Source organism: Cylas formicarius, unplaced genomic scaffold, assembly GCF_029955315.1.
Source record: "Cylas formicarius isolate icCylForm1 unplaced genomic scaffold, icCylForm1.1 PGA_scaffold_5__7_contigs__length_24384050, whole genome shotgun sequence".
NCBI lineage: Eukaryota > Metazoa > Arthropoda > Insecta > Coleoptera > Brentidae > Cylas > Cylas formicarius.
In genome coordinates, this window is record NW_026844341.1 from 3,317,623 (window position 1) to 3,341,472 (window position 23,850).

The window sequence follows — 23,850 nt, forward strand, 5'->3', positions numbered from 1 at the left end:
CCCGCCCAATTTACTGTTCTGAACAGTACTAAAATGCCCTTTGGCAAATTTATTATAAACGGGCTTTAAAATAGAATGAGGTTAAGACCATAGATGGCGAATATACCGTCCATGGTAAGTTATTCCACAGTTTTTTGGCTCTGCTTTAAAGCTGTGGTGCCACCTAGCGACTAGAAGGGGGACTACGTATATTGATTTCTACGAAGAGGTGTAACATATAATTACGATCGAACTTCACTTACCAGGTAAGTTCGTTTGATCATCGAAGAATAGTCTGTTACATGGCCGATTCCGCTTCCTTTAAAATTAAAAACTGAGCCCACTGTATTGTTGTTTTCTTGTCCGAGTTTCATCATCTCCTTAGAAAATCACGTCAACAACTCCCATCCCTAACCTTCAGCTCCTTATAGCTCCATCTGGCTTTACATTGTAAAAATAACAAAATGTTCAACACATATGCAATAAAATTTATTGTATATCTTTAAAAAATGGGCGTTTTCTTAATATTTTGAGATACAAATTTTATTTCAGTGAAGTTTGGCAAAATGTACAGATCAGGTACAATAAAATTGTTATACTGTAAAACACGGCAAAACGCATCAGCGTTTAGTTTGGACCAATAATATACTGGCGAACCCGTAAAAAACTGAGTTCTATAAAACAGAGCCAAACTTGATTTATGTGGAGCTATGGAAACCAAAAACCCGTATTCTTGAAACAGAAGAATATAAATGAGCGGAGAAATAGGACTCTAGGTTGCCAAATTTCTCAATATCATTTCCACCAATGAACATTGTGTAATTTGATCCAATACATTGTTGTATTATTTGAATAGTCATCTGAACAAAGGCAAAGGATTTAACATATTCTTCGATAGAATTACACGGAGAACAGTGGCAAAATCAGTAGTAAAAATGTTACATTTTATTATCGCACTTGTGTCTAGCTTCAAGGCCGCACTAGAGTCTGTCTCAATGGAGAAGAGCCCAGTGACATCATTGTTCAATGCGCGAAATTAGCGTCCTATCCTCTTCTCGCGTTATTGCGTTCTTTATCGTGTAGGTGAAACAGTGGCGGCACTTATTTCAATTACGTGCATTTTATGGTCCAATACCTGGCGCTTTCACCAGATTTTTGAAATACCAATAATGTATATTATTCTTGTGTTCCATTTTAGTTCGCGATAACTGAAAATTTTCGGAAAAGGTGTACAGCTAGTAATTTACATATTATTCTTTTCAATTTCTTGATGTTGATGCGAGGATTACTGGAAATTAAATTAATTAAATTATTAAATGAACACAATACAAAGGTAAATATCCCATTTTAATGATCACCCATTTTTCTGTAAACATATCTACTCTCTGAAAAATTAAACAAATCGTCAATATCTCCCAAACTTGACAAAAGTCGTATGTGATTAAAGCGTATGTAATTAAAGCTGTACGGGTTTGGCGAAAATAATATTATTAAATTGCAAAGATTTACAAAGATATTGCAACCAAAACGAAAACAATAGTCTGCAAAAATGAACGAAATTTAAGCCGGTCGCAGAACACAGTCACGTGAAGTAAATAACCGGAACGATCTGATCCACGCCAATGGCGGCCGCATTTTCGAACGACAGCTGACGTCACTAGTATCTTCCCTATTGTAACGGACTTTAACTGAATTTGGTTGTTTGGTTATTTTTGGATCTTGTGTTTGGGCTTGTATCAGAAAATTAATTTGTCCATATAATTTGGCCACGTTGCAAGGCATTCGCGACAAAGACAACATCAAGAAGAACAGGATCAGGTTATAAATTACCTTCGTCGAAGAAAGAGCTGCAGTTGGAGTAGGACGATTGTCTCGATGCGACGGCGTTATCGGACGATACGGTTTTTCCTGAAAAAGAAAATGTCAGCGTTACACCAAATCTAATTAGGCAATCATTAATTTATCCATAAAGAAAGGTTCCGTTTTACCTTCACCAACTAAAGTAGACGGAGTGGAGGTGGAAGAACTTGATGTTGATGCAGACGAGATAGGAATATGTTTTACTCGTCCATTTTGTCGATTTTCTGGAAAAAAAAAGAAAATTCTGAGTACAACTTACGCACCAAGACCAAATTTCAGTGAGATAAAAATTCCGAATTTGATACCAATTATATCCCAAATTGCTGAAATTGAATGTTACAAGAAATAATAAAAAACCCAAAAAAAAATCATATACAAATAAGACAAAAACTTAACGACTTCTATCAACAAGTTATAAAGCCAATGACTATGAAGTCAAAATTTAAATCATCGTCTCAACACACACAGAGATTTGTCCAGATTTCATTAAAAGTTCTGGGAAAATGAGTTAAGTGTGTGGATATCGTTGTTTAGAAAGAAAATATCCTAAATGCAGGTTAGTGGGTAGATCGTATGGAATGGTTGAACGGCCTTTAGAATGAATTAAATCATATTAAGAAACCACAGAATATGTAAATGTAAAAAAAGTTCGGAAAGCGTTGCCCAAGGTTCTATTTATTTTGTATATAAATAGACTGGATGAAGTGGACGAAATTTCTACGCCTTATCTTTGAACATAACCTAGACTTCAAATATCAATTTCATCATCTAGTCTTAAAACTACATTCAAAACTATTCCTCTTGGAAAAATTAAAACATCTTTAAGCAAAAACAGTTAAATCCACCAATATGTCATGCCCTTCGTTTAGCTCCGCCCCCCTCAAACGATATATAAGCGCAGGTACAGCATAGAATGCGAGCCAGTTTTAGGTAAGCTCTGAAGAAGTCAAACAGGATGACTGGCGAAACGTCAGCAAGATTCATCAACAACCGACGTAGATTTGTAAATTGTATCTCAGATGAATGTGTTCAAAGATAAAAAGTCCCGCTTTAATAACTGTTGTGTAAAAATCAGTAGCTTGAACATTTCATATAAATCGCCAAAAAATATAGGACCAGCAATTTTTAACAAGCTACCTGCAGAAATAAAAAATTGTGAATTGGAAAGAAATTTGAAGTTAGAAAATGTTTTTAGAAAGTTTACAAGAATTTTTGTAATAACGTTGTTAGAAGTTATAGCTTTAAGTATTTTATAACTTTTTGTGACAAATTCCTACACAAATTGTAAATTTGTTTTATATTTATTTTATCTTTTTTTGTTTTATTTTTAATTTATTGTCTGACATTTTTTTAGGTTTTCTTCGCTGACGTATCAGCTTCCTCTGAATATTATAGAATTCGGCAAAATGTTAAAATCAACATTTTTTACAAACTTGTAGACTGCAAATTATGTAATTCCCAAAATAGTCAAGGGCACGTTAAATATATTTTTAATACAATTAATATAATTATATTAAAAATTAGTCACAATTTTTTTGTAATTTTTTTATGTTCAAGGTCTTTTATACCTTTCCAGTTATTTGTGACCAAAATTCTAATCAGTTACTATAACCGGTAAAGTCTGTTCATAGATAGAAGAAACTGACTAACTGATACGAATTAAGGAAAGACCTGGGCAAGCTGCAAGAATGAAATATGGTCGAAGAGGTTCGTACTTTGCAAGGAATTTAATTATTTGGGGTTTTGTCAGGAAAGATACTAATATTTATTTATTTATGTATGTATTTATGTTTAAATCTAAAATAAAATTACAAATTATTTTTATTACCTACTTAAATTAGTTAAAATTATTCACATAATATATCAGTATCACTATCGCTATCATCGCCAGTTTTGATTATTATTTGTTCTATATTATTTGCAATATGGGTATAGGATTGTTCTGCTTTTTCTATATGTTTAACAGAATTTGTCCGACTTTGTGGAGGGATGTTAAAAACTTCGGTTTCTATAAGTTTGAGGACATTGAAGTTAACACGGGGAAAACATTGTTACGACCAATGGCAGATTTCAGTTGGTGCCAAACATGTTCAAGCTTTGTAGAACCTCAATTAATTGCTTTTTGGTATAATCTTCGTGAAAATAAATGTCTTTATTATACATGTAGTTTTGGATTTGCTTTTGTGTCATATGAGGAAGGGGTTTTAGTCAACTGTCTACTGTGATAACTTGATTTGTCCATTACAATGACCCTATTAGGAGGAATGTTTGGAACTAGCTTGTTTTTAAACCAACTTTCAAATAAATCAGCGGTGGTGTCTTCATGGAAATCCAGAGAAGAATCTTTAATATTTTCGCCGTTGGAATCCAACCATCCTTAGAGCCAGCATGCAAAATAGTTATTGTTTTACCTCTTTTTGATGGCGTGTTTGTTTTACACTTATCAGTTGAGTCAATCAAACCCTTTTCCGGGGTATCATAAGTGTCGAACCAGTGGCCTTTGTTGTTCTCTGTAAATCCAAATTTTTTTCTAGATATTGCAGTCGCCATTTCCGAATTCTAAAAGATTTCATTAAAACTTGCCTTTTATCAATTTTTTAAATCTAAAACCCATGTGTTGAATACACTTCCATAAGGTAGTTCTGCCACATTTAACACCGATTTCATCTTTTTCAAGCCTCCTAATTAAGATATCTAATGTAGGCACGCTTTGTTCCTCGTGTAACTGGTAAATTTTACTCCGTATTATATCTTGATCACTTTCCATAGAGTTGATGTTGGAATTTTCGTCAATGTGGCCGTTTCTTCTAAAGATACTTGCTTGCTGGCACCACGTTCAATGAAAGTCAAATATACATTGTTTATACATTCCTTAGTCTCAATAGAATAGTGTTTTCTACATTTGGGCAGGAGCATCTCCTGAGATACACTAGACTAGCACATATTTTGCATAATTCACACACGATTCAACACACGCTGTATTACACACGAAATAAGAATGGTTACTAATAAACTTAAACTAAGTAGTATACCAAACCAAAGAATATTAGACACAGGGAGGTATAAAATTATTTTCTATTACGGACCACAATTTTACCTGAATTTAAATTCCGAAACTTTAGGTAATAATCTTGTTGCATTGTATGGTAATGACCTTGGATAATCCCATTCAAAAGCAATTGGTCACTTTCTTATATATATGAACAGACCATACACGTAGGCTCCATTCAGAGCCCCCCAATTAAAATTATCTAAATCAATATTGTAGTAACGATAGCCAGTTAGGAAAATATTAAAAAAAAATATTTATAGCATTATTTTAAATCATGGGAGATGTTCCTTGTTTGATAGTCTATAAACAGCATTTTTTTTATAGAATTTAAATGGTAATTATTTGGCCAAGTAGGCCTTTCCTAAGTAATGTACAAAACATATATAGAAGAGTTGAATAAAACTAATCGACACATTGTATTTCTAAAATAGCATTGAGGCATTAAATAAAAATGAAATATCACACGGCATGAACACAACAAAAACCCCAACTTTGATGATTTTATCGGCCTTTGTTAGACACAGAAAAGTTATTTTACGTAACCATCGATGACTACTGACAAATTTAATTGGTCGACCCATATAAATCAGCTCATTTAGCGATTTTGCAAAAAGAGCTTTTATAATGAGCCCTTCGGATAATTGATGCTTTATTCACTTATAGAAACTTTGTTTGCTAAAAAATACCATCTACTGCAAATCTGCATCTGCAAGTGTAAAAAGAATTTGGCTTGATTTTCAGATTTTAAATTGTTAACTAAGAGGCCGAATCTTCCAAACTTTCTTAAATTGTATCTTCTGGACAAGTGTTTCTATGGTTCTAAGTCTCCTACATTTTATATTGCTTGTTACATTAATTAATTAATTCATTAACTATAGTTTGGTTTTATCTTTAATTGCGTTGCATTTATGGCAAATTAACCCCATCACTCGAATAACGAGCACTCTTGGCGAGCAATGTCACTGACGGGCTGACGAATGGCAAATAGAAATCTCTCAGAAACGCTTCGGGCGAGAATGCATAACCCGTAATTTGATGCAAAGATGGTCGGAGTCGGTGGAGATTATCTTGTAACAGGAAAATTCCTGCTCTTTCTTTTTCAGAATGGATAGACGGCTACGGTCCGTCGTGAAAGTTACGTGTTAGCCACGATCGGAATTTAATGACATAACGGCAACGCTCGTAATTGGATTGTTTTAGACAAAACGATCTCCATGAATCGGACCCGATCTTAAACAATAAAGAAAATGTATAAAATTTACGATAGTAATGAGAGACAGAAAGCACGCAAGCGAGAGAGGATCGGAAAAAAACTAATAATAAATCAGTGGGAAAAACAGGAACAGAAACAGAACAGAACAGAACAGAACAGAAGCAGGAACAGAATTTTTAAGGTGTGTAATTGTTGGGACACTCAACGGGGGTAAAACAATTACAAACAATTGAAAATTAAATTACTTAATTCCCCAGATATGTTTTCTTCTAACAGTCATTTATAAAATTTAAAAATATTTTATTAATGATTTATTGCAGACCTCAATGAACTAGCATCAATGCCTTAACAATCATATCCCTGAAGTACAGGTACATCACCATGAAGAACGCAAAGTATATCAATATATCCATTGCAAAGGTTCTCTCGTTTTAAGGTTAAGGCTCATTCTGTCCAGACCACTTTCAAGAACGTGACAACACATTTTTTCATGTATTAATTTATGCACATGTATTAGTTAATGCACCACTTCCACTATCATACGTTCGCCAAATAAATTCACGAAGTTCTTCCTAAATTTATTCATGAAGTAGAACTTGTTCTAATGTTGGTCAAATTTTTGAGTCAATTCAGGAATGACCAATTGTGGAAATAAATCAAAAAGCAAGGCTATGTTATTATTATAAGCAAACGGGCGCATCTAACCAACTTTTTTACCAGGAGACATAAAAATAATTATAATCAGCGTAATAAAACAATTAAACAATGTATTAACTTTCTTGTAGAAATTTTTTCGTAAAAGTGTCATAATATAAGTGTAATAATATAATATTACGCTACAAACTTTTAGACGAATAAGGAAGTAGTGTAGAAGTACATTAGTCTCACCTGTGGTTAGAGTTACCATATGGTGTTAATTATCTCTATCTGGGCTTTCATATGAATAAGTATTTTATCAAAACATTCTTTTAACATATTCAAAAACTGTTTAAACCAATTTTATTCCCGCTTTGTTTTTATTTTATAGCCAAGCTATGACCTACTTGGGTTGGTAGATTTTAAAACTTGAAAAGCTAAAGGTAAGTTTGATGTTTAAGAGGAGAAAGCAAAAAAGATTAGTACACTGTTCTATCTAGCCCGAAAAAATAGAGAGGAAACAAAGAAGTACATAAATTTCCATTTTATAAGTCGTAACTTCCATGAAACTAAAATGTAGAATTAAAGAAAAGGTAATAAAAATGTTTCAATTCATTTAGTAGACAGTTACTTGGAAATTTAATTTGTTGATCAAGTAGTTTTTGAAAAAGTTTAGTTTGAAAACGTTTGAGGATGAAGTTTTATATTTTATTTAGAATATTAAATTATATATTATATGAAAAGGAATAAAATATTTTAGAAATGGGACGTCCTAATTATCCCGCATTTGTCATAAAAAGTATAAAAATGTTACAATAAGATAATATATAAAACTGGGAATAAAGATAATCTTGTTGTAGCTGTATAATAAGTCTTGACCATATTTTTCCAGGATAAAAAAAACGAATACAAAACATAAAAGCTAAAAGTAAACAAACAATATACTTAATACAAGAAAATAAGCAATACCATTATGCAAACATTATCCCTATTTTTTTTTTAACATTTTTTGTGATCCATCTCTTTCCCTTTGGTAGACAGTTGTTGTTATTTTGAATGGCTTAGTTCGTTTTTCAAAGCAAGCAAATAACTTTACACTGGGATATGGATCAAGACGAAACGTCATTAAATAATAACTCTCTTTAAAGTCAGTGCACGAAATGCCATTACTCTCTCCTCTGTGTTGAATCTTTTATATCAAAATTTACCACACACGTACACTTTTACCCAATTTTACGTACACGTAGAAAACGGGCAGCTGGTTCTTAAGAATATCTAATATTGTCCTTGAATTTACAGGAAGGAAATAGAATCTTTATAAATAGCGAATATTGTTTGCAAACGTTACTATAAATAATTTAAATTGTTATATTCTATTGAACTTAATCCTTGGAAAATCAGCAGTTCTGTTTGAGCATCATGTTATAATTATTTCAGAATTCGGCGAATTCGCCAGGCATACCCTATGTACGTAATAATATTAAGTAAGTTTGGACACAAAAAAGAATTTATTGCAAGATTAAAAACCAACCAACAAGTTTCTAGAGAAGTTTTACTAATTTTGTGTTGACCATTTTCACGTTAACTTTTCAGTTAACTGCAAAATTTTAAATTTAAAAATAAAAAAGTCAATAATTTTTAAACTTTTTAAATATAAACAATATCTTTCCAATAACTTAGCCATCTTTCCAAACTGACCGAACAACTCTATGAAAAATACATTTAATCATAATAAGTGTTGATTTTGATAAAATTGAGTTAGGGATTAAGTCCACTTCTAACAGTAAAATTAATTATTACATACTTATCGTTATTGAAGTATATTTATAATGGCGAAATCATGACCTTAGCTTCGTTTTGGGTTAATTTGAGTTAGGATTTTAAATAAAATTAGACAACTAAACTTATTAAATAAATAACTGGAAGTAACAACAACTAAACAATTATAGAGGACAAAAATAAGCCAAAAAATATGTGTTAACTAAATCGAAGTGTAATCAAGAATAATTAGTAGGTTTGATTTTAGGTTAACATGACTTAAGGATTTAAATAAAAAAACCACCAAGAAATTTAAATTAGTCATAGTTACATTCACAACAAAACAAAATAATTTTACATTTTACATCTTAAATCATCAATTAAATTAATCATTATTACATTGATGGTTAAACAATTGCAAAGTGCAATGTTTAGACTTTTTTTGATAAAAATGAGTTAGAGATTTAAAAACAATTTCAAAAATTAATCAAACCAAACATTTTAATCATAATTGAAGCGTAACCATGGTTAAGTTACGGGAAGAAAACAATATTTTTGGGTTAGGACAGTTAAATTAATGATTATTTTTTTAACATAGTCGAAGCGTAATCATGATTAAGCCATAGCAAATATATATATAGGATCCTATTGGGTTGACTTGAGTAAGGAATTAAAATAAATTTGTAGCAATTGTAACACCAAAAAAAAAAACAAAATGTCTTGGATTTATTTTGATAAAATTGAGTTTCAGATATAAAAACAGTTTTAAAAATTAACCAAAACCATTTTTCAAAGGACATACACACGCTTCTGGGACTCTTTTTAAAAAATTATCTTTAGTTTTGACTTACAGTTTCTTCCTAATAATAACCAGAAACGTCTCTAATAGTTAAGCCAATTTCTACGTTCTTATTATATTTGCAGGGTAATCACGGTTAAGCAATGGCAAAGATCACAATTTTTAGGTTCGTTTTGCAAAAAATATTCTTGCTTTCACTTTGATACAATTATCCAATACCATATCTGTGACAGTTAAATTAATTATTACTTTTGGATCAGAATCGAAGTGTAATCATGATTAAGCTATGTCAAAAACAATTGAGTTAGGAATTTAAATAAATTTGTGACAATTCTAACATGAACCAAAATCTTCCAAGACAACTAAATTAACGATTATTCATTTTGATAAAATTGAGTTATAGACTTCAATACAGTTTTAAAAATTAATGAAAACCATTTTTCAAAGAAACCGCCACAGGCCATTGTAACACTTTTTACAAATCTGGATTGCTCCTGGGTCGGTTGTGGATGAATCGAACTTGCTGACGTTTCGTCAATCGTCTTGTTGGCTTCTTCAGAGCTTAACTTTCACTTGACGAAACGTCACAAAGTTCGATTTATCAACAACCGACGCAGTAAATAGTTACCAAAATCATTAATCACTACATTCTTATTATATTTGCAGTGTAATCACGGATTATGAGTTATGGACGTAAATAAAATGATGGTCTTTCTAGCACTAACCCAAATCAAAAAAGAGAAATATCAAGGTTTTATTTGTTAAATTTTGGATTGATGATCCTAAATAAAATGTGGCCATTTCATTTCATCGATAAACATGCTTAAGGCATTTTAACGTTTTCACTTAATTGATAATACCTCAATATGTCAATTCCGTAAAACCACGAACTTAACGTCGCATCAGCGCAAATTTTCGAAACTGCTCGAAACGAAAACCGCGCGAAACTAATGCCGACAAACGCGAACTAGCCGTCCATTTCCGATCGGTACAGCGCGAGAACTGCGATGCAAGTGTTGTCGAGCGAAATGGGATGTACCATCCATGGTTTGAAGCATACTTCCGTATCCGTTTTTCATGCAAGGAGTGTCCCATATAACTAGCCCATTTTATAAAACGGCCGCCTCGCCTCGGAAAATACGCGCGGATAATGAGCTGTTTGGACGCCTCGCGTATACAGAGTGGACGCCGTTGCATTTGCGTTAAGATTTATTTTTAGCCTCCGACGGAAGGCACTGAAAGGCTGTGCGTCGGGTCCAAGAAACCTTTGTGGACTTTTTATACATCTCGTCTATGTTGTATTGATCCGGACTGGCTCAAATATGATTTGAATGGATTCTTGACTAAACGCTAAATTCCATTACTTCCGTCTTAACAAGTTGGCCATGTGTCTCATTCAAAGTTATTTAAGTGAACGAAGTCGGAGAGTATCCTTATGGGCCCCATTTTCACCATTTTTTAATATTTTACACGGGGAGTTCCGAGCCCCTTATTGTTTTTCTTTCTGTCTACACCGCGGATCTAGCTGACTATTTAAAATATCTGAAATCGCATCAGTATGCTGATGATATTCAGTTATATTATATGAAAGGCTATGCGTTGGGTAAAAGAAACCTTACGCGGATTTTTTATACATCTTGTCCATGTTGTATTGATCCGGAATGGCTCGAATATGCTGTGAATGAATTTGATGATGTTGTCATTCATAAAACAATAATATAAACTTGCACAAGCATGCTACTTCAAGATTTCATGGTTACCTGAGGGAGTTTGTCTTTTGTCGGGTGGATGAGACGAGGGTCGATAGGTCGATAAGACAGATAAAGACAAATGCGAGAGGTAGTGATGGGACTGATATTAAAATGAAATTAGATAACTCCCCATCTGCTGGGGCACATAACTTTTTTGGTCGACAGCTGCATAACTTCTAATAAGTTTCCGTACCCCTGGAAGTGCGCCAATGTCAAAATACAACAATCCAAGCGAACTGTCAGGTTTTCGGCCGATTAGTCTAGTACCAGTGCTTTCGAAAATTATGGAAAAGATAATGTATCAACAGCTTAATGAATATTTCCTGCGGTTCGAAGTTACCCCTTCAACTCAGTCTGGATTTTGTGCAGCTACTGCCTTGTTAAAGATGAGCGATGACATATTTAAGAGTACCTGTACCTGCCTTATACTTGTAGACCTTGAACACCTTAAATCACGAGGTTCTTTGCGCTAAACTCCATTACTTCGGTCTTAGCAGGTTGACTATTTGTCTCATTCAAAGTTATTTTAGTGAACGAAGCCAGTGAGTATCATTTTCACCATTTTCTAATATTACACGGGGGAGTATGAGTCCCTTATTGTTTTCTTAGTAATCTGCGTTTCGAATCGCAGGTGTCTTACTTACTTCAGATAAGTTATTAGAAACTAAAAACTTTATATATTCAAATAAGGTTATGCGATTCTCTTCTTCTTTCTCTTTTATCTTACTGTATTGTAGTATACTGGCCTGCACTCTTCAACGAAAATCAGATAAGACTACAGAGGCTACAAAACTGTTGCCTAAGGTTTTGTTATATTAGGAAATTTAATCACATTTCACTGTATTATCGCGAATCCGGTTGGCTTAAATTAGATCAAAGATTTTTTCTCCACTTGTATACATTAATCTTTAAAATCGCGCAGTCCGAAGAGCCAAAGTATCTTTTTGAAAAACTTGTCAAGGGATCTGATATTCATCAGCGCTACACTCGTTATAATTCTCTGTACTCTGCCCCGGGGTACCGTACTGCCCTCTATCAGTGTTTTTTCAGCTAAAACGTCTTATTATTCTTTTTTCCTTTTTATTATGCTTATTTCTTTAGTTCCTTGCAGCACCTCCGTTCCATTGAAGTGAATAAATAATAAAATGTATTTAAGATTTTTTTTGTTAAATTGTGTATAAATGTATTTTTATAACCTCTCTTTCACAGTAATACAGTCAAGTTAATGTAGTTTAAACATAAAATCTTTTCATTCAGGGTGGTTAGGTGAGTAGCTTTGCTAGATCTCGCTACCCTCCTATCTTTTTCATTTCTTCTTTTTTACAGATATATAAATAAAGACTTGTTATTATTCTTATTTCCCTCTCTATCTGCATGGAATCATCTTATCTCACAACTTGCAGAAAATATAAAAAGAAATACATTCCTACATAAATTCTATACCTTAGTCGATTGTTTCTGACATATTTGAATGTATGTAGGTCTAAATATATCGAATTGAATGCTTGTTTTATTTGTTGATTTTTTTAAACCACTTTAGTGAGCTGTGCTGATTTTTTTGAAACCAATAAATTAGAGGATAATCAAAAATTTACTTTAAAACATTTCTATTAATTTTGCGTTTCATTGCTAATACATATTTCGAAATCTATAATTAAAAAAAAACGATTTTCAAATATTTTGTCATTTAAAATATTAATGTGAGGTTTTGATTACCCCATGATAATTTAATTTAAAAAAACAATAGATACATTTAGTGTCTTTTGACATAAAAATCAAAATATGTCAGAAACGGACTAAATTATAGGTGTCTAAAAAGTGTGGAAATGGTGGAATATCTAGAAAATTACACAACTGATAACAACAAAAAAATTTAAATAATAAATAAAAAAAACTGGTCGTATTTTTAGTCACTGCTTAAAAGCGATCAAATTTATCATACAATTAATTAAATAGTAATAAAAAATATCGTTAATTTCATATTTACAATTTAAAAAATTAGAAGAATTTCGTTAAAATGCTATTTTATAAGCACAATAATAACTCTGAAATAGGAAGAAATAAGATATTTTTTCTGTAAAAACATGGCTTCCAGTTTTGAAAATTTTAAAAAATCTTGCTTTGTTTTCGAGTAAAAAAAAAGAATACGCAATGGTTTGGGAAAAATTAACCTGTTATCAGCACTGCACATAAAATTGCCATATTCCAAGAATTCTGGTTTAAATATATTCATAAAAACTCGATTTGAATTTGTTTCCAATAAGGGTCATGCAATTGAATGGGTTTTCATTTGTTTTCCGAAAATGAAGAAAGGTAGGAAAAAAATTGGAGAGACAAAAAAATAGCAATTTTAGTTTTTTAATTTAAAAAAAAAGGTAAAAAAGTCAGTGGCGCTCATTTTTTTGGCCAAAAATATTCGACAGGGTGCCTCTCGTGACGTCACTACACTCAATAATTTTTAATTTAATTATTTCTAAATGAACCTCTTGTCACAACAAACCAAACACTATCCAATTTCAACTATAGAATGTATGAAAATCGTTTTCAAGATTTTTACCAGTACCTGGGAAGAAATCTATAGTTAAGAAAGCTGATTTTTTATTCCAACCGTTGCAATTATTTTTAGAATAAAGTTGTTAATTATTATTATTATTGCCATTATATGAGCATTTTTTATTTTTTCCTGGACTATATATTATCTAAAATTATAATAAATTAACATTTACTTGACAGTCAACAACAAGGCTATCGATATCTGAATTTCCGATTCAGAGAAATTCATAAATATTTTCGTCTCTTCAACTAACAGGACGACAACTAATTGAGTAAAGCCTGAAGTGAGTTTAAACCTCGAGTAGAACCAAAGTTTCAAGGGCACTCATAGTACTGGAATAAAGATCTAAACATCTGGTAGAAGAATCAGGAGATTTTGAAAGTTTTGAAGAAATAATGAGTAGTTTTAGTAAAACTGCGGATAAATTTAGGTTATTTTAGGGAATGTCGGCGAAGTTTCAGAGAAATTTGAAAAGATTTTCCAAAAACAAATTTCTGATTTTTTTCAGTGATCCAACCCTGAGTTTTCTGAATCCCATTTTATTAAGTGATTCGCAATGACAACGAATGAGTCTTCGCAATCTATGAAATACCCGCACGAATCCGAAATAGCGTTTTACTAGATCAAAGCGTTGCGGTAACCAAGCGGGCGGACAATAGCGGCAAAATTCGGTCACGTCTATTTCCTACACCGGAGCATGCATAGAAAATACAATTCAGGCAATAAAACGAGTCCTGCAATTACAATTGCCCAATCAAGAGCTGGACAATGGCGAGATGACAATGGTCAGAAATTACGCAATTCATGGCACGGTCACACGTACATTGATTTTATTAAAATTATCCGTGGCCAATTTCGGATAATCCGGTAATCAACCGTGAAGCCCAAAGGATGCTCCGTTTTCGCTTTGTTAACAAAAAAACGCAACTAACGCACGTGCGTGGGGGGCAAGAGGGGCAGTTGTTTGATCGCCAATTAAATAATGACATCGGTCAATACATAATAAACGTTCCGTGGGATTTCTGGAAAATTAGATTATATTCATGGCAGGCCATCTCTCCCTTTAAGTGTCAGAAAATGTTTTGACATTTGTCAAAATATAACAACATACTGTCTATCAAAAAATGATGTCAAGGTAAGTGACACGCTACCTGGTGGTCAAATGTTAAACCATTCAGTAGTATATTGAGGTTATTGACTTATTACTACTGTAACGTTTTGTTACTGTTGGGCTTAAAAAATCTATTGCCCAGAACTACTTATTTTCCAAAATTTCCAAATATGAGAGAAAAGGGATGCAGATAAAGAATTTGGTTCTCATTAATTTCCCGCAAAAAGTGGCCAAGAAGTTTATATGGTAACCAATCATTCATACTGTTATGATTCTAAAGTACATTCATAAAGAATGAATGAATGAAAATGAAGAAGCCAACAGAATGATTAACGAAGAATTAAAGAACAGACGCAGGAAGAAGGCAGAAGGTTTGTAAATAGTATTACAGTAGCCTGTGGAAGTTAGTTTTCTCCCTATATAGTTAGTAAAAACAAAAATAAATGCGGAAGTGTGTTTTCAAACGCCACCAGCCACCATAAAGTTTATAGATGCACTTATTCTTAGCTGAGAGTGAAAAGTGGGCTTGATGTATTCAAAAGTTTTATGACATTTTTTCGGGTTTCCCTGATTTCAGGCTTTGTGTGGCACAACAAATTATTTATTTCATAATCTCTATCAAGTTTTTCTTCTAAGGCGACAATTTATTGCTCCTAATTGAAATCTTGAACTCAGAGCTCACAGCTGTAATAAAGGCTATGCCAAAAAATATTAAATTTTTATAAGATATTTATCAAACACACAAATCAATTATAAAAAAATAGATGTATCGAGACTTTGTTGATAGAATTTTGCACAATAAATGATTAATAATAATAAGTTTATTCGTTAATATACCGTCAATTTGAGAATAGGGTATCAGATATGATCAGATATTAAAAGTTGTTTTTAATTAATACTTGAAAGCTCTTCAGCATTAATGAATAATATTTATTGTATGCCGACTGACATTATACTAAAGTGAGAACTCAGCAATAACATTAGGAAGAAAATTCTAGAAACCCATTCAAGTACTTGTTTGGGAACTAGAACTAGTAACGAATCTTAGTCCAAACTAAATTTTAAAAAATTAATATCAATGTCAATAAAAAGAAAAATGATATAACCACAATAATAATTTCAAAAATAAAAATTGCGAAATAAAATCCTCTGAAATACCTGGGAATCTCAATTACTGAGACTAAAATTTTCTACAACTTTTTTCTTCTAATACGAGATATTCAGAAGATTGAGATTTTTCATGATTTCACAGATTCAGATTTCAAGCATATCCACCTTTCTCTTAGAGACTCGTAAACAAATGATTCAGTTCCTAGTTCGATATCAGTTATACATTACTTGTAATGTTTTAGAAATAAGACTGGTCAATTACCAACCAAAAATATCTCAATCAGTACTGCCACACATAAGAACTAATATTAAGTTTTCATCGTAGACTGCGATTACCGTTGAAAAATTAATTTTAAAATACTTGGAAAAAAGTTATTACTAACTCAATAGTGGGAGGAATTTCTATTAGACAATTATCATCTCTCTTTTAAGTTTCAATATAAAATTTCTTTTCAATTAATAAAAGCTGCGAAGTGTGTTATTTTTTGAATGTGTTTCTTTTTTCTGATTATTAAAAGGGAAATCTGCAACCGAAGTTGTAGTTATTTCTAATATTTCAAAATCACGAACTAGGGAAGCAACAAAAGTCCATATTATTTTTTCTTGCAAAGTCATTTACGTGCGTTCAACAAATTTCTGCCATTTTCTATAATTTTGCGAAATTATTGAAGTGGTCACTTTCTACTTTTGAAAATGAAGAATAAATGTGCCAAACCTAATAGTTTAAAAACTGCATCAGACACTAGAGCTATTATTTATTTATTAATGTGTTAATTTTGGTGAGTTTTTTCTTCTCTTTCTTTTACGGAAACATTTTGTGTTATTACTGAAACTGTTTTTTTTTAGTTCTCTTCAAAATGTTTTTTTTTAAAGTACCACATCACTGGTCGATTATACCTTTCATTTTCCTCATTAGTCTGAACTTGGTCAGTACTTTAATCCAGCGTCTTTTCTTTGGTCCTTCGCGCCCCAGCTCGGCACTGCGAGGTAAGCTTCCCTCGTACTTCACGCAAAAATGCCACGGCAATTTCATCACGCCGAACTTGAGGAAATGGGAGTTGTACACGTGCAGATCGTACGTCGAACGTCACACACTAACCGAGCAATCGATGGTTCTTGCTGATTGCCCCCAAATTCTTTCGGGAACGCCTTAATACGTTCCCGACGTCTAGTTCATTATTTGGAGTCGCTAGTGGAACGAATTAATGTCTGACACACCCGGCAACATTGTTTTCGTTTACTTGGGGTTAAACGCACTTTCTCGAGAGGTTACGTCCGCCGATGGTTTGGTTGGGTCACGTCGAAATTTGTGCGATGATCTCACCAAACACGAACCGATTTGTGACAGGCTTTTTGGGTTCAACTCTGACCCAAAGATCTATCGTGCTACTTTAGGAACCGCTGTGCTTCGGGGCACATTAACACCTACAGATGGCTACAGCGTGAATGTGTCTGATGGTTTCTTGGTATGATGGCAACGGTACAGACCTATATAATCTCAAATTTAATTTTGCAGAGTTATTTTTCACTTTCCTCATTCATTCAGCACTCATCTTATATCTGGAGTTATATCTTAAATAGTTCGACCTTGATGTACGATTCGTGTATCCAAATACCTTCAAGTAGTTTTTAGACTAGTAATTTGATACACATTTTTATATTTCATGTTCCAAGAATGTGTTTTGAATTATATAATTTTCAAAGAAATAACAGACGTTACCTGTCGGAAAATTTCATTGTAGATCTCCAACTGCGACGTAAACCATTCAACGATATTACGCGTGCCCGAAAAACTGATCTGTGCCAGTACTGTCGTGACCTTAACTAACCAAAACTATTTGATTCTTAGGTTAATGGTACAGTCAAATACGATTAATTATTTGGGACTCTTTTAAGAGATTTAGAAGGAGTTGTATATTTTCGCAGGCCCTTTTTCGAAAAAACGCCATATTTTTGATCTGTTGCGTCATTTTTTTATAACGCTCTATCTCTTAACAATGTTATTTTATTAATACACACACCTATGACAAGAATATGTTTGTTCCATGTTAGGCATGATTTTTAAATGAATCGATTTTTACGTCAGTGGATAATATTAGATCGCTCTACAAAGCCAGATGGGTGGCGCAGAAGCGTCAATACAGCATTGTAAGTTGCTTATGCGTAGTTTGGTTATACTGGTCGTCGTGCTTCTGTGTTCGCGGCTGTTGTCTTCGTTATTGGAAAGATGGAAAGAAGACATTGTGCGAACACTACAAATAACTTTTGTTATATCTGTGGTAGTTTTGTCGTAGTAAAGCAAAGACAAACTCTAACTTCTTTTGTGAAAAATGTACACCACGCTTATTTTGGTGCAAAAATTGGCGACCAAGACCAATCCCAGGCTCCTCATGCTGTTTGTTCCGTTTGTCTTGAATCATTAAGAAACTGGAAAAAAGGTAGGAAGAAATGTTTTAGCTTGGAGTTTCTATGGTATAGCGAGAACCTAGGAATCACAGTGATGATTGTGTTCGCGTAACGTTCAAGGATTCGACAGAAAAAATAAGAAACCAATTGACCAACCAACCAATGTACTGATACCTACCGCCCCAAGAGTCAACGTCATATCGTCAGAATCAGAGGAATATAATTCCTACCCAGATGACTCAGATTTCACAACAGATTTCAGGGAGCCCAAAGGGTTTAACTAGAGCGAATTAAACGGTTTAATTATAGATTTGCACCTTCCAGACTTAGTGTGAAGCATTTACTGGCACCTGGCGTCACACTAAGCTTTTACCAGGATCGCGAAAAATTTTACTCAGGAAAGACCGCTACTGCATTGCAATAACATTTCTGACTTATATAAAAGAAGAATGGCGCCTGACTGAAGTAAGCTTAGTTTAAAAGGAGTAGTTTTATTGTAACCAACTGGCCTGGTTTCCGATGCACATTCGGTACATTTAAAAGAAACGTATGAAAATTTAGAACTTCTTTTGAAGAAAATAAACTACGAGAACATCAGTGGATGCTTTGCAGTGACCTTAAAGTGCTGTGCTTGCTCCTAGGGCAACAGGGGATTATACAAAATTTCCATGCTTTATTTTTGAGTGGGATAGTCGGGCAAGAGATAGACATTGCTCAAATAGACTGACCCTCTAGAACAAGCCTTACACCTGGTAGCAAAAGTGCATTAAGAGATAGTTTTACTGCCTCCTCTTCATATCAAACTTGGCTTGATGAAGCAGTTTGTTAAAGCAGGAAAAATTGACAGTGCTTCAGATATTTGTGCGAGCAATTTCCAGCCATATCTGATGCCCAGATAAAAGAAGATATTTTTGTTGGGTCGCAGATAACACACACAACACAATGACCAATATCGAGCAAAACGCCTTGGTTTCATTTAATGAAATAATGGATGTTTCATGGGAACACTTTCATCGTGTAGGTTGTAATATGAGTTTGAAAATGCATTTCCTGTTTTCACACTTGAACTATTTTCCTGAAAATCGTGGAGCAGTTAGCGAAGCACAGAGAGAGAGGTTTCACCAGGACATTAAGGAAATAGCACTGCGATACCAAGGCAGATGAAACATAATCATGATGGCGGCCTACTGGTGGTTGTTGAAACGAGATATGCCCATAAAAATACATAGCTGAATGTCCAGCCACGGAGCTTTCTGGCAAAAACACGAAGATTTCACTCAAAAAAGTCTGGGTAAAGTTTTGTTTTTCACTTTTTGTAACTAGGATTCCAGTTTTGTATTTTATAATAAATAAACTAAACAAAACTATCGTTTTTTTTCTTTAATATTTGCAAAAAAAAACCTTACGTGATACAAATAAATGCATGAAATTTTTGAAATCCCCTTACTAAAATTATATAAAATCAAATCACAATAAAAACATCTGTCAAAACGTTTAATTTTGTTAATATTTGACTCGCTCTATTAGTTGTTTTTGTTTTAAAATTTTTCTCCAAATATACTGAATACATTTTGTAAACTTACCTTTAAACCTTTAAACTTACCTTACCTTTAAACTTACCTTTAAAGAGATCAAAACCGTTAGTGGGACGAGAACCTTCTAAGCAGCTAGGATTTCCTTTATTTGTGGGTGGTATGTATTCTTCTGCTTCTTGAATGGTAGTTCTCGTCACATTTGACCCTGGAATTAATGATTTAATAAAAAAAATGCGTTATTTCTTCCGCTGTGGTTAGTTTTGGTGGGTTCTCTAAATATCGTTTACTCACTCTTGACAGTCTGTTGGTGCGTTTCCTGCTGAATCGTCCTGTATTGCCTTTTCCTCGGAGATCCTTCAACGTCTCTGTAAAGTAATTGATTTGTTTATTTGTTATTTCTGTACTTTTTCCAAGGATTGGGACCTTGTAATGCACTTTTTATGACACCATCCCACAACATACCATAACATGTTCTCTTGTGAAATAAGGTGCACACTACTCCGAATACTTTAGGTACTAAATACAAATTACAATACAAACTGTCACTATTTGCCAGTTATTGTTTTAGTAACACTGTCATTGTCGCGGCCGCCTATTTTAAATATTTTATTAATTAAGTTTGACTTTTAAATTTAAATCACAAATATCTCAAAAAGAATTGAAGGCATATAAAGCGCTTTTTATAAGAATTATTCTAAACTGAACACATAATAATAAAAAAGGTTACTTTTAGGAAGATTTCCATTGGAAGTTTTTTCGGAGAACTACTACAAAGTCGAATTTTCGGTGTACTTCTGGTAAGAAAGTATGATTTTTTTTACTTTTATCATTCGTCATTCTATAAAAAGCATTGTATTTTTTTTGGTTAAAAAATGTTATTTATTATTCATGTTGATGTATTGGAAAAATTGTCAGAGCTAACGGAAAAAATAAAGAACATTTCCTACTTAGAATACGAATATGGAAGAATACACATAATTCATCGCACTTGCTGCAGAACTGAAAGTCCTATTCAATTGTTTTATATGCCAAAAGGTAGGCACGCTTTTTTTATATTACATCTATAAAATTCAAATTTATTCAATTTTTTTTTTTTTTTGACAAAGTGGCTCTTGGCTAGTAATTTTATTGACACTCAGTAGAGCATACAGGTCTAGGGCGTCATCGATATCAATCAAAATGCGGCTAAACGTTTCTGGTTTTCTGGTATATTTTTATAAAAGAAAAGCATCTGCGTTCTATCTCCTGAGTTAATTGGTTGTTGAGTTAGAGCGAAAGTCAAAATTAAGCGAGTACCTCCGTCACCAAGCACGTAGCACTTAAAACGGTTTATTTACGAAAACATAAAATCGTACTAATTGCGAACGATATCGTTTGGGTATAATCTTCTGAAATGTCGGTGGCTGGTGTTAAACTGGCGACAAAAATAACGGGGTCGATATTGCACACCTATTTTTAAAAATTTCTGTCGCAGGCGCGTTTTTTCAAATAAAAATAAACACGAATTTCGCCTTGAAAATCGTTCAACTTTGACGAAAAATGCAACCCGATCGATACCTGTCCCAACTAACTTAATATTTTGTTTTTGTTGTTTGTTATTCAGTGAGGGTAGTAAAAAAAAATATTATTCATACACCTTACACACCACGGATAGATCGGTTAAAGTAATTTAATTAATCAAAGGAAGCCGTGAAAGGAAAATACTATTTCTTACTGCCAGAGCGTAAAACTTACAGATATGTAGTTACTTTTCGGCAGTTATTTGTAAAATTTGTTTTTGAAAATGGTTAGTGCTTCTGAATTTGTTGCTGAAAATCGAATTAGTGAAACTGCACATTCTAAAAATAAGAAAATTATTACTCTTAATGTGTTCAAAGCGCTTTGTCATCAAAACTCAACATTTTAGATGCAAAAGTAGTTGAAATGTGTTCAATTGTGACTTGGGCACAGGAAGAAAAAATATGTAATAAATGAGGATGATGGACCAAATTATCTTTTGCCGTTTTTCATTTACGACCAATAATTTGCCAAAAAAAAAACGGAAATTTTCGAGCTGTTTTAGATTTTTTGCACAAAAATAATACACCCTGTATATAATTCCAGATATAATTCCTGGTCCGCGAATTATTCCAACAGAGTAAATGGGTTTCGAGAAAATATTTTTTTGTTTCAGAAACTACGGATAGTCAATTATGTCATCGCGTCTAGACGGAGTCCGAGAAATGGTGATTTTCATTGAATTTTTTCAAATATCTCGAGCAGTTCTCTTGATGCGCCCTATTTTTAAAAATAATTTAGATTTACAGCTAATAATTTATTATAGAAACGAACAATTTTCAGGGTCTTTTCGATTTTTGTCCATAATTGTGAAACCCTGCATATAAAAGAAAAAATTCCTGAAATAAAGGTTATAGATCCAGGACTATCTCCTAGGACTCCTGCGTCTTTTGGTTCAAGAATCGGGTAAACAGTTTTGGAGAAATGAATTTTTTTATAGAGCCCAAAATGAAGGCAAAATTTTTTTCGAAAATTTTTAAAAAATATTTGCAGATTTCCGATTACACTTTTACAAACTGCATGAGCGGATGGACTTCTATCCCCCTGCCAAACGTATAGTCAATAGCTGCAAATTTCGGGCATTAGCTGCATTTTTCAACATAACGCGATATATATCGAACACCCTGTATAATAAGAGAAAACCTTAAACTAGGTGTCGTCTTAATTTTATGATAAAATAAAATGTTGCATAATACAGCATTCACAAATATAATGCATTTTAAAATGTACAAGAAATCATCTTGTAATAAATCAACTCTTTCCTACAATTCGACTAATATAACATTTAGGTGCTTTTGAAGATATTTTGATATTGATTTGTTTATCAATTATTAGTTTAGTCACTTTAAAACATCAACGTTTTTCTTTTTTCCTACATTTAATATAGTGCGTATTTGTTTTAAACGGAATTATGTTCAAAACAAATTATTACTTGCTTATTACAAAAAGTTCAGTTGAGTTCTCTTAAAATTATAATAATACCAATTTTTAAAAAGGGGGATAAAATGGATTGCCAAAATTATAGGACTATAGGGCTTCTAGACGTCACATATAAAGTACTGGTAACACTATTACAGAAAAGAATGGAAGAAAACTCGAAAAGATTATTAGGAGACTACCAAGGAGGATTTAGGCCAGATCAGGTTTTCATGTTAAAGTAAGAATATTTCTACATTTATGCTATTTGCAGATCTCAAATAATAGAAGTTTTAAACAACCTTAGCAAAACTATTGAAAATAATAAAACTATCACCCAAAAAAACACATATTGCAGTAAAGTATATAGAACGGCAAAGTAAAACCTTTAAAATAGGCAAACGATTAAGACCAGTGGCCCCACTGTTAACAACCTTGTTCAATTTGACGCCGGAGGAAATAATAAGAAAAAGTAAGGCACAATCTTCCATAAAAGCCACCAATGCCACCAAATTACAAGAACGGCAGAAACTTTTAACAATTTAACCTGGATAAAACCAAATTAATGGAGCCCAAGAATTGAACAGGGAGCAAAAGCAAAAAAAACTTACAAGTACAAGTGGTGGCTAACAAGATATATGAATTTGAAGAGGTGAATGACTATATATATTTGGGAGTAGTAATAACCAACAAATGTGAAGAAGACAAGGATGTTGATCTACCAGTAGCAAAAAGTAACAATTGTCTGTGATGGCATCACAAAATTATAATATTAAAGGAGCTCTAGAGGATAACAAAAATGATACTCTACAAGACAGTGGTCCGACCAAATTTAACTTACTGTTGTGAGACATAGGCCCTCAATTAAAAAAAACAACAGAAATTAATTATACAGGAAAAGGAAGTATTAAGGCGAATCTTTGGCAGAAAAATATTGCTGGGAGAGAAGGACGAACAGTGTGAACTATATGGAGATAAACCAAACGAAAAATTTGTTCAGGCAAGGAGACTACAATGGCCAGAATGGAAAATGATAGAGAAGTAAAGGAAGTGCCATAAAAAAAGCAGAGGGGAGGAGGAAGCGTGGTGGACCAAGGAGAAGATATGACTTTT

At 33.0% G+C, this 23,850-nt stretch overlaps 1 protein-coding gene across 9 annotated transcripts in view; it reads right to left on the minus strand.

Annotated features, from left to right (window-relative positions):
• LOC132701744 (uncharacterized) overlaps window positions 1-23,850 on the minus strand; it is a 190,533-nt gene that overhangs the window by 90,969 nt on the left and 75,714 nt on the right. For all 9 annotated transcript variants that reach the window (XM_060669900.1, XM_060669907.1, XM_060669901.1 and 6 more), the window contains exons 4-7: window positions 20,056-20,129; window positions 19,850-19,969; window positions 1,968-2,063; window positions 1,810-1,887 (exon numbers count right to left, since the gene is read on the minus strand). In XM_060669900.1, the coding sequence (XP_060525883.1) occupies window positions 1,810-1,887; window positions 1,968-2,063; window positions 19,850-19,969; window positions 20,056-20,129 (368 nt within the window). The remainder of the gene's footprint in view (window positions 1-1,809; window positions 1,888-1,967; window positions 2,064-19,849; window positions 19,970-20,055; window positions 20,130-23,850) is intronic.